The sequence below is a fragment of the Sarcophilus harrisii genome, chromosome 4 (genome assembly GCF_902635505.1).
Source record: "Sarcophilus harrisii chromosome 4, mSarHar1.11, whole genome shotgun sequence".
Classification (NCBI taxonomy): domain Eukaryota; kingdom Metazoa; phylum Chordata; class Mammalia; order Dasyuromorphia; family Dasyuridae; genus Sarcophilus; species Sarcophilus harrisii.
In genome coordinates, this window is record NC_045429.1 from 310,446,723 (window position 1) to 310,459,791 (window position 13,069).

The 13,069-nt window shown below is 32.0% G+C and overlaps 1 protein-coding gene across 13 annotated transcripts in view; it reads left to right on the forward strand.

Annotated features, from left to right (window-relative positions):
* The window catches only part of CEP112 (centrosomal protein 112), a 605,978-nt gene that overhangs the window by 352,432 nt on the left and 240,477 nt on the right, over positions 1-13,069 (forward strand). For all 13 annotated transcript variants that reach the window (XR_004233797.1, XM_031965673.1, XM_031965672.1 and 10 more), the window contains one exon: positions 7,936-8,166. Coding sequence is in view for 12 of the 13 variants with exons in the window: in XM_031965673.1 (XP_031821533.1) it covers positions 7,936-8,166 (231 nt within the window). In the remaining variant the exon portion in view is untranslated. The remainder of the gene's footprint in view (positions 1-7,935; positions 8,167-13,069) is intronic.

The window sequence follows — 13,069 nt, forward strand, 5'->3', positions numbered from 1 at the left end:
ACACTCCCTAAGACAGCAAGCAATCCAATATAGGTCAAATATATGCAATTTTCCCAAATATATTTCCATATTTGGCATGATGTTCAAGAAAAATCACATCAAAAGTGAAAAGAAAAACATGAGAAAGAAAAAAAAAACAAGCAGGTTAACAAACAGTAACAATAACCAAGGTGAAAATACTGTGTTCAGTCCCCATAGTCCTCTCTAAATGTAAATGGCTCTATCATAAGTCTATGGGAATTGGCCTGAATCACCTCATGGTTGAAAAGAGGCAAGTCCATCACATTTGATCTTTATATAATCTTGTTGTTGCTGTGTACAACGTTCTCTTGGTTCTACTTGCTTCACTTGGCATCAATTCATCAGTCTCTTCAGGCCTTTCTGAAATCATCCTACTGATCATTTCTTATAGAACAATAACATTCCATTACTTTCATATCCCATAACTTATTCAACCATTCCCCAATTGGTGGGCATCTTCTCAGTTTCCAGTTCCTTGCCAGTACAAAAAGGGCTGCTACAAAGATTTTTTATACATATGGATCCTTTTCCATTTTTATGATTTCTTTGAGATATGAACCAATCAGAGACATTGATGAATCAAAGGGTATGCAGTTTTATAAGCCTTTAGGCGTAGTTCCAAATTGCTCTCCAGAATGGTTGGATCATTTCATAATTCCATCAATATTGTATTAATGTCCCAGTTTTCCCATGTCTTCCAACATTTATCATTATCTTTTCCTGTTATTTTAGCCGATCTGAGAGGTGTGAAGTGGTACCTCATATTTATCTTAATTTGCATTTCTCTAATCAATAATGATTAGAGTATTTTTTAATATGGATTTAATTTATTCATCTAAAAATTGCTCATATCTTTTGGCTATTTATCAATTGGGGAATGCCTTGAATTCTTTTAAATTTAAGTCAGTTCTCTATATATTTTAGAAGTGAGACCATTATCAGAAAATTTACCCCCAGTTTTCTGCTTCCCTTCTAATCTTGGCTGCATTGGTTTTCTTTGTGCAAAACCTTTTTAATTTAATATAATCAAATTATCCATTTTGCATTTCATAATGTTCTTTAGGTCTTCTTTGGCCATAAATCCTTCCCGTCTCCAAAGATCTTGTTATCCTAATTTGCTTACTTAGACATTATTTTGACAAAAAGAATCTAAATCATGAACTCATTTTGGCTTTATTTTGGTATGGTATCTTGGAATGCAAGATGTTGGTCAATGCCTAGTTTCTGCCATACTGTTTTTGTTTTCCCAGCAACTTTTGTTAATTAGTGTGTTCTTATCCCAGAAGCTGGAGTCTTTGGGTTTATCAAACACTAGATTATATAGTCATTGTGTCTTGTGAGTTTAACCCCTTCCACTCATCCACTACTCTATTTCTTAGCCAGTGCCAAATGGTATTAATAACTCCCACTTTATGATATAGTTTTAAGCCAGGCATAGCTAGGTTATCTTCCTTTGAAAAATTTTTTTTTTAAATCAATTCCCTTGAAATTCTTGACCTTTTGTTTTTTCCAGATGAATTTTGTATTGGCAGTGTGATTGCTATAGTACTGAATACGTAGATAAATTTAGATTGAATTGTCATTTTTATTATATTAACTCGGACTACCCCTGAACATTTGATATTCTTTCAATTATTCAGATCTAACTTTATTTGTGTGAGTAGTATTTTGTAAATGTGTTCATATAGTTCTTGGCTTTGTAATGCCAAGTAGACTCCCAAATATTTTATGTTGTCTACATTTATTTTAAATGGAATTCCTCTTTCTGTCTCTTGCTGCTGGGCTTTGTTGATAACATATAGAAATGCTGATGATTTATATGGGTTTATTTTATATCCTGCAAATTTGTTAAAGTTGTTAATTGTTTATAGTAGTTTTATAGTTGATTCTCTAGGATTCTCTAACCATATTATTATATCATCTGCAAAGAATGAGTTTTGTTTCCTCATTACTTACTCTAATTCCTTCAATTTTTCTTCTCATTATTAAAGCTAACAATTCTAGTACAATATTGAATAATAGTGGTGATACTGAGCAAACTATTTTTATACCTGATCTGATTGGGAATGCTTCTAGCTTATCTGCATTACAAATAATACTTGCTAATGATTTTAGATAGATGATTCTTATTACTTTAAGAAAAATTCCATTTATTCCTATGCTCTTTAGGTTGTTTGTTTGTTTTGTTTTGTTTAATACAAATGGGTGTTGTATTTTGGCTAATGCTTTTTCCGTACTTACTGAGATAATTATATAATTTCTGTAGTTTGGTTATTGATGTGGTCAATTATACTAATAGTTTTCCTGCTATTGAATCAACTCTTCATCCCTGGTATATATCCCACTTGATCATAGTGGGATATCCTGGTGATAAATTGCCGTAATCTATTTCTTAATATTTTATTTAAGAGTTTTGCATTTATATTCATTAGAGAAATTAGTCTATAATTTTCTTGTTCTGTTTTGGCCCTTTTTGATTTAGATATCATCACCATATCCTTGTCATAAAAGGACATCTTCCCCTATTTTTTCCACATAGTTTATGTATAGTATTAGAATTAATGTTTGGTTGAATTCCCTTGTAAATGTGTCTGACCCTGGAGATTTTTTTCCTTTGGGAGTTCATTATGGTTTGTTCATTTCTTTTTTGTAAAATGGCACTATTTAAATATTTTATTTTTTCATCTGTTATTCTCAGTAATCTCAATTTTTGTAAGTCTTCATCCATTTCACTTAGATTATCAGATTTATTGGTGTGCAATTAGGCACAATAGTTACTGATTATTGCTGTAATTATCTCTTTCTTCATTGGTGGTAAATTCACCCTTTCCAATTTTTGATACTGATAATTTTGTTTTCTGGTTTCCTTTACTAATCAAATTAACCCAAAGTTTATCAATTCTGTTGGTTTTTTTTTTCCTAAAACCAATTTTTAATTTTGTTTATTAATATAAGAGTTTTATTACTTTGCATTTTATTAATTTCTCCTCTGATTTTCAGAATTTTGAATTTGGTATCAATAGAGGATTTTTAATTTGTTCCTTTTCCAACTTTTCTTCCTTATCTCTTTTAATTATATCTATTTTTGCTTTGCTTTATCTGAGAATCAGGATCACTATCCCTGATTTTTTTTTTTTTTGCTTCAGTTAAAGAATAATAGATTCTGCTCCAGCCTTTTACCTTTACGCCTACATATCACTATGCTTTAAATGTATTTCTCATAAACAACATATTGCAGGATTCTAGCTTTTAATCCAGTATGCTATCTGCTTTTTTTATGCGAGAGTTCATTCTTTTCACATTCACAGTTAAAATAACTAACTCTTTGTTTCCTACTATCTTATTTTCCCCCGTTTTATTTCACTTTCTATTTGAAAAAGCTCATTATGCCATGATTGAAACTGCAATTGTTTAAAAAGCCTTGAACAGCACCATAAATGTTGTGTTATATATATATATATATATATATATATATATATAAACATATAATATATATATAATATATGAAAAACCAACACATTAGTTTTGAGACACTTCATAAATAAAGCAATATCTTTTCTTCATTGTAAAATTTGAACCTCTACATTATGTGTTTCACAATTTAATTAGCCATAGTCAACATCATCTTAATAATTCATCAGATTTGTACTGTCACATATCTGCTGATTTAACAGTAGATTTTTGTTTGAAATTGACTAATCTTTTCTTTCCATTTGCCATGCAGTATTGATATACTTTATACTTGAGTTTAGAATCAGAAAAATCTTCCACCAATGAAGAGGAAATTAGAGAAATAATAAAGAGTTATTTTGCTCAACTTTATGCTAATAAATTTGATAACCTAAGTGAAATGGATGACTACCTCCAAAAATATAGACTTCCCAGACTAACAGAGGAGGAAGTAAATTGCTTGAATAGTCCCATTTCAGAAAAAGAAATAGAACAGGCAATTAAACAACTCCCTAAGAAAAAATCCCCAGAACCAGATGGATTTACATGTGAATTCTACCAAACATTTAAAGAACAATTGGCCCCAGTGCTATATAAATTATTTGATAAAATAGGGAATGAAGGAGTCCTACCAAATTCCTTCTATGACACAGACATGGTACTGATACCTAAATCAGGTAGGTTGAAAACAGAGAAAGAAAATTATAGACCAATCTCCCTAATGAATATTGATGCTAAAATCTTAAATAAGATATTAGCAAAAGACTCATGAAAATCATCCCCAGGATAATACACTATGATCAAGTAGGATTTATACCAGGAATGCAGGGCTGGTTCAATATTAGGAAAATTATCAATATAATTGGCCATATTAATAACCAAATTAATAAAAACCATATGATCATCTCAATAGATGCAGAAAAAGCATTTGACAAAATCCAACATTCATTCCTGTTAAAAACACTTGAGAGTATAGGAATAAATGGACTTTTCCTTAAAATAATCAGCAGCATCTATTTAAAACCATCAGTAAGCATCATATGTAATGGAGACAAACTGCAACCATTCCCAATAAGATCTGGAGTGAAACAAGGCTACCCACTATCACCGTTACTATTTAATATTGTATTAGAAATGCTAGCTTTGGCAATAAGAGCTTAGAAAGAGATTAAAGGAATAAGAATAGGCAAAGAGGAAACCAAATTATCACTCTTTGCCAATGATATGATGGTAAACTTAGAGAACCCCAGAGATTATACTAAAAAGTTATTAGAAATAATCCACAACTTTAGCAAAGTTGCTGGTTATAAAATAAACCCACATAAGTCATCAGCATTCTTATATATCACTAACAAAATCAGAATTACAAAGAGAAATTCCATTTAAAGTAACTACTGATAATATAAAATATTTAGGAATCTATCTGCCAAGGGAAAATCAGAAACTTTATGAGCAAAATTACAGACCACTTTTCACACAAATTAAGTCTGATCTAACCAATTGGAAAAATATTAAATGCTCTTGGATAGGGTGAGCAAATATAATAAAGATGACAATATTACGTAAACTAATCTATTTATTTAGTGCTATACCAATCAGACTCCCAAAAAACTATTTTAATGACCTAGAAAAAATAACAACAAAATTCATATGGAAAAACAAAAGACTTAGCTGTACCAGATCTAAAGTTATATTATAGAGCAGCAGTTACCAAAACCATTTGGTATTGGCTAAGGAATAGATTAGTTGATTAGTGGAATAGGTTAGGTTCAAGGGACAAAACAGTCAACAACTATAGCAACCTAGTCTTTGACAAACCCAAAGACCCCAGCTTTTGGGATAAGAACTTACTGTTTGACAAAAATTGCTGGCAAATTGGAAACTAATATGGCAGAAACTAGGCATTGATCCACACTTAACACTGTACACCAAGATAAGGTCAAAATGGGTTCATGACCTAGGCATAAAGAATGAAATTATTAATAAATTAGAGGAACACAGGATAGTTTACCTCTCAGACCTGTGGAAGGGGAAGGAATTTATGACCAAAGAAGAACTAGAGATCATTACTGATCACAAAATAGAAAATTTCGATTATACGAAACTGAAAAGTTTTTGTACAAACAAAACTAATGCAGACAAGATTAGAAGGGAAGCAATAAACTGGGAAAATATTTTTACTGTCAAAGGTTCTGATAAAGGCCTCATTTCCAAAATATATAGAGAATTAACTCTAATTTATAAAAAATCAAGCCATTCTCCAATTGAAAAATGGTCAAAGGATATGAACAGACAATTCTCAGATGAAGAAATTGAAACTATTTCTAGTCATATGAAAAGATGCTCCAAGTCATTATTAATCAGAGAAATGCAAATTAAGACAACTCTAAGATACCACTACACACCTATCAGATTGACTAAGATGACAGGAAAAAATAATGATGATTGTTGGAAGGGATGCAGGAAAACTGGGACATTGATACATTGTTGGTGGAGTTGTGAACAAATCCAACCATTCTGGAGAGTAGTTTGGAACTATGTTCAAAAAGTTATCAAACTTGCATACCCTTTGATCCACCAATGTTACTACTGGGATTATATCCCAAAGAGATTATAAAGAAGGGAAAGGGACCTGTATGTGCAAGAATGTTTGTGGTAGCCCTCTTTGTAGTAGCTAGAAACGGGAAACTGAGTAGATGCCCATCAGTTGGAGAATGGCTGAATAAATTGTGGTATATGAATATTATGGAATATTATTGTTCTGTAAGAAATGACCAACAGGATAATTTCAGAAAGGCCTGGAGAGACTTACATGAACTGATGCTGAGTGAAATGAGCAGGACCAGGAGATCATTATATACTTCAACAACAATACTATATGATGACCAGTTCTGATGGACCAGGCCATCCTCAGCAATGAGATCAACCAAATCATTTCCAATGGAGCAGTAATGAACTGAACCAGCTATACCCAGAGAAAGAACTCTGGGAGATGACTAAAAACCATTACATTGAATTCCCAGTCCCTATATTTATGCCCACCTGCATTTTTGATTTCCTTCACAAGCTAATTGTACAATATTTCAGAGTCTGATTCTTTACGTACAGCAAAATAACAGTTTGGTCATGTATACTTATTCTGTATCTAATTTATATTTTAATATATTTAACATCTACTGGTCATCCTGCCATATGGGGGAGGGGGGAGGGGGTAAAAGGTGAAAAATTGGAACAAGAGGTTTGGCAATTGTTAATGCTGTAAAGTTACCCATACATATAACCTTTATAATACCTAAATATACCTAAACATATACCTAAATAAAAGGCTATTAAAAAAAAAAGAATCAGAAAAATCATGATGTTAAAACAAGAGCAATAAAAGAAACTACTTTGCTAGAACTTTATTTTAATGTTAATGATCATCCCTATAAGTCTAGAAAAGAGAAACAAATGGATTGAAATAATATTAGGCACAATTGTGAGACCATCTCCTCTAGAAAATGAAATGAGAGCCATCAATTTCAAACCATTTTAACAGAACGGTAGAAGCAATTGCAAGGCTACATTCTCTGCAGAGGCAGGCATGAAATGGATTATTCCACTATCATTGTTCAGCACATCAGTAGATCTCTCTTGTTTGACTGAGACAAGATGTCATATAGTGCTTGTCAATTCTAATCTAGTAGATTCAGGTCTATTGTTCAGAAATTTAATGTTGAAGTAATTGAATTCTTCAATTGAATTGAATATTATTTTGTATTAATAATAATAATATTATATAATAATATAAAATAATAATAAAGTCCACAATTTTAATTCTAATTGAAATCATTTTTTCTTTGTTATAGTTATGATGATAAAAATAAGGACTATTTATGATTTTATTCTATGGCTCCCAATCCCATAAATTAGTTCTAATCTTGATTTTTTTTTTTATTTTTATTTATTTATTTATTTTTTTTTTGCTGAGGCAGTTGGGGTTAGGTGACTTGCCTGGGTCACACAGCTAGGAAGTATTAAGTGTATGAGACCAGATTTGAACTCAAGTCCTCCTGATTTCAGGGCTGGTGTTCTATCCACTGCACCACCTAGGTGTCCCTAATCTTGATGTTTCAGATTTTTATTATTGCTATCTACTATCTTGTCCTTATTCCTGTGTGGAAAAATTTTAATTTATTCAATGTGTGTTGAAAGAACATATTGCCTAATCTCATGATCACTCTGTTAATTCCTTCAGGAAGTTTTGGCAGGGTGTTGCCATCTGAAATGGAAGAAATAAATGCAGGCTTTTATATGAATAATTGGGAAATTTCCTTAAGACTTAGTAAATATTGTTAAAAGGTGTAGATGGAAAAAAAGAAAAGGAGACAGAGATAGCATTTCCACTTATATTCTTAATATTTATGAAAGTCTTTTATCAGGAATGCAATTTCTAATAAGAGTCCCTCCCTTTTAAAAAAATAGGTTATTTCTGATATGGAGGCTCAAGTTCACAAATTGAGAGAAGAGTTGATTCAAGTAAACTCTCAAAGGAAACAGCAGCTTGTAGAGCTTGGACTTCTTCGGGAAGAAGAAAAACAACGAACTGCTAGAGACCATGAGACCATTGTGAACAAATTGAAAGCTGACTCAGAAAAAATGAAGTTAGAATTGAAAATGACACATGCAGCTGAAACAGAGTTAACACTGGAAAAGGTAAGCTATGGTAAATTCATTCTATAGAATTTTTGTACAAAAAGTCATAATTCTAAACTTCAGCAATATCTATTTAAATTATTAGACTTCTCTCTGAGGAGATTCTTGATTTGTGATTTATGGAGTAATTAAGAATGAGAATTAATTTTTTACTGTAATATATTTTCATATTGAGCAAATTGAGTACTTTGCTATATTTTTAAGTTCTATAAAAGTAATAATAATAATGATTACTAGCTTTTATATGGTTTGCAAAGCATTTTGTAAACATTATCTCCTTTTGTCTACACAACAATCCTATACATGCCTTATTTTTGCCCATGAGAAAATGAAAGCAAATAGAGTTTAAGTGACTAGTCTAGAATCATTCAGCTGAGTGCCTGAGGCCAGAATGAAATTTAGGCCTTCCTGAACTCTCAAGTTTAGAATTCTATCCACTGTACTACATAGTTGCCCAGAAGAGTCTTTTGCTTAAGCAAATGAGAGCAAGATTTTTTATATTTGCTAGTACATGCCTTATGTCCCTCTTAGTTATTCCAAGAAAACCTCCTAAAACAAAGTTCAGGTTTGGCTCATGTCTCAGGTTTTCTCCAAAGAGATTAAAGGTCTCATCTAGAAAAGTCTAGAAATCTTACTTAACGTTCAAAATAGTAGATAAAAAATATAGAATAGATATGTATTTTCTCTACCACCAAAAAAAAAAAAATGCTCATAAATGTTTATTGATGAATACTTAAACTGTGAACCAGGAACCCATCACTCCTGTTATGTTCTTGTGCTTGGTTAATAAATAAAACATGAATCATTTTACAGGACCACAGTTATTTCACTTTCACTTTAGATCTGTATTGTTCACACAACTCACTAAGATCAATATCTTCTGCCAAACATGTACAGCTCATCCTGGTTTCATTGAACATCTTCTTTGAAAAGAATATAGCTACAGGAAATAGCTCTTGCTACCAACACTTAGAGCTCCCAGTGGCTGTGGAACTTTCCAGTTCATAAGATGTAACTAAGTCTGGAAACATTCATCTCAGGAGGGCTATTCAATTACCTTTTCTCAAATTTAAAAAAAAAAAAAAACAAAGCAGAAAAAGAAGCTAGAAACTTGAGATCCAGTCTTAAGCTTACTAGGACATACATACGTACATACACACACACACACACACACACACACACACACACCCCTTATAAGATCTGTACTACTATAAATTGTTGCTTCTGTGGAAGGGGCAGGAAAAAAAGGATACCTTCCCATTTTATTCAAAGTTTAAGAAAGAGATAGCCCAGTCTGATACATTTTGAATTAAGAAAATGAAAGAAAGCAGAAGTTGTTTTTCTTTTTAAATCTGCTGATTGGGTGGCAGCTCCTATCTCAATTACAAATCACTTGAACACAATTCCCTACCCCCCCTTAAATAGGAACCTTCTACCAACTAGAAGCTTCTAATTACATTTGCCCATTTTCAAGGTGCCAGAGCACAAATATCAACATAAGTGATCTGAACTCAGAGACCACATTCATCTCTATCATCATAGTTAGAAGCAATTGTCATCATTTAGCTTCCAGAATAAATGGATACAACCTACCACTTGGCCACTATTCTGTAAAAACCACTTTTCCAAATTCATTTTCTATGTATCTTAACCTTCTGGATCATAAATATAAACGTGGAAATAAACTGGTGTAGTTATATGAGTGAATATAACTAAAATATATTTGTTAAAAAATCCTCTGCGCCATAACTATTTACTCTGTCTTATCTCTTACTGATTCTTTTGATTCTCTTATTACTAGTAGCTAGGATCCTTTAAAATGCTCTTTTTAAGTTAATTCTTCTCTGACTCAAACCACTTTCACCCTGAATCAAGAGGACTTTTTAACCTTTTTAATTTTGATTTTTTTTTACATTATGTTTATTTCCAAATATATCATTCCCTTTTTTATTCCCTAAAGCAATCATTGTTAACAAAGAATTTTTAAAAAAATTTAGCAAAACTAACTCAACATCATCCAAATCTGACAAAAATATGTATTGTTCTGCCCTAGAAGTCTTCTATCTCTAGTATGAAGGGAGGGAAGTATATTTTCTCCCTTCTTTTTAAAAGGTGTTTGATTATTATTAATTATCATTATTGTTGTTGTTGTTGTTATTACTACTACTACTACTACTATAACAGCATTCAGTGTCAAGTTTCTTGTGTTAGAACCTCACTGGTTATTTTTTGAACTCAATTATGCCAACTATTCACCATGCTTGTTCTCTTTATTTTTTGTGGGTAACCCAACTAATGCTATATTCCACCTGCCTTCCATGATTTTTACATTTTACCACTTCTAAACCCTCTTTATGTTAATTAACTGTATTCCTGGACTTCCTTGTGATGCTGCTTCTAGCAGTATTTCCTCTTGCCAATCTTAGATATAACTGGTCTCCATGTCCCTGTTATTTTGAATCTGACTTATTTTTATCACCAATTAAAGCTTGGTTATGACAAGTTTTTTGGTTTTTAAATACAGAGTGAAAGTAGCATATTAGCTAAGGTAAGAGTCATAAGAAGTAACAGCCTATACTCATATAAAGAGGAAGAAAATTGAAAAACCATAAAAGTATTCATAGAAATTAAACGCCCACCATGCTGAGACTAATCTATATAGAGGCAAGCAATATTAAATATTCAGTTAACCTCTAAAGACTTCATTCTTTTATCACATTGAAAGATAATTGATATCTATCATAATGATCCTCTAATACAAAAGGTTTTGTTGTGTTTGGAACATTCTGCTTAATAGGGGCTTTCTTAAATGTTTAATGATCATTCTTCTACTTTAATATTCTATATAATAAAATGTATAGCAATTAGATGATGTAGTAGAATACTGGACCTGAAGTCAGGAAGTCTTTCTGAATTTAAATATGACCTCTGATCCTTAATAATTGTGTGATCCAGAAAGTTTTTTAATCCTGTTTGTCTCAATTTCCTCATCTATAAAATGAGCTGAAGAAGAAAATGACAAACCACTCCAGTACTTTTGCAGAGAAAACCTCAATATGGTCATGAAGAGTCAGATGTGACTGAAAATGACTGAACAACGGCAACAAATACACATTAAATTTTTTAAATTCCATAATAAGTAAAATCTCCAATGTTTTAATGCCTTAATTATCGGCAAAGTTGATGTTATAGAATTTCCCTTCCTTATGCCAGATAAATGAAGCTTCAGGATTTAATAGATTTGAGGAAAAGCATTGCCATTAAATAATTATTATAGTATCCAGAAATGCAAGGAATCTTAGAAGTCATTCAGTTTTTCAAATGATGAAACTGATGTTCAGAGATGGGAAGCCAATTCATTCATTCAGTGATTTGATCAGTAATCATTTATTGAGAATTTCAGAATGAAGAAACTGATGTTCAAAGATGGGAAGCCAATTCATTCATTCAGTGATTTGATCAGTAATCATTAATTGAGAATTTCATTTAGTCAAGTCACTGTCCTAGGTACAGAGAGAAATGAAAAGATGAATAAAGCACAATATCCAGCCCCTGACACATGAGTGAAAGAAAAAAAAATCTGAGGAGATAAATTCAAGTTTTCTGAAAAAAAAAAAAAAAAAAGGAATAAAATAAGGAAAACTCATATTAAAATATAAATGTCTGTCCAAGTGGCTCAATATTAGCCTTGGAGTCAGGAAGACCTAAATTCAAATATTGACCCAGGCAGTTCTTATGCCTGTGACCCAAGATAAATCATTCTCTAATTTGTCTCAGCTTCCTCATCTGTAAAATGAGGGTGATTATAGCACATGCCTCAAGGAGCTATAATGAGGAACAAATGAGATAATGCATGTAATTCAATTTTGCAAATTTAAAGTACTATATAAATGCTAGTGTGGTTTGAATATCACTAGGTACTTCATTTTCTGTAAGTCTGAATCCAAAGTTTTATTGTGGTGTGGTTTTTTTTGTGACCCTGAGTTCTCAAAGAATATTCCAACAGAGTTAAGCTCCAAGTGGTAGTTTTACCAATCTGACAAGGCTTTTAAATATAAAATCAGCAATGTAATATATGTATGTGATCCAAGATCCAGCATAACTAGGTTTAGAGAAGTTCATAAAAAGATCTTTTTTTTCCTTAGGAAAGAAGGGAATAAGCATTTATATAGCATCTACCAAATTCTAGGCACTGTGTTAAGTACTTTACAGATATTATTTCATTTAATCCTCCTACCAGTCCTGAGAGAAAAGTGCTATTATTATCCCCATTTTACAGTTGAGGAAATCAAGATAAAGAGGGATTAATTTACTTTTCAAGGGTCATTCAACTAGAAAGAATCTGAGGCCATATTTGAACTCAGATCTTCCTGAAGCTGGGCCCAAAATCCCTAGCTAGTGCACCACTTAATTCCTTGGCAACACTTAGCAAAACCTAAACCATCTAACACTACTCCTTGATCATCTCATTGCCACTTAGACTCAGAAACTTAGCTGTAAAGAACTTAATTTTTCATCTCCAGACCTTCCACCTTTGGCCCCTGTTGTGCCATCATTGAGTCTGTTTTATGGTATTTTTTTTCATAAACAGTTGCCTTGCCACCTCATGAATATCCTCTGTTGCTCTTCCCCTTGCTTTATTTTCATTTTGGCAAACATAATCAAATTAATATTTACCATTATGAAATGGCATATCAATCCATGCCAATCCAATTCTCAATGGCTCCCTCACTATCTCTGCAACATTTCAAGTTATGATATTTCACCCTGATCAACTTCTCCCTCTGTGACTTATATTCCCCTATTAAAATGGAAGTTCCTTGTGGATAGAAGATACTTTTGCTTTCTTATGTATAGCCCTATTCTGAACACAATTATTAGTAAAAATTAAGAGTTTAATTGC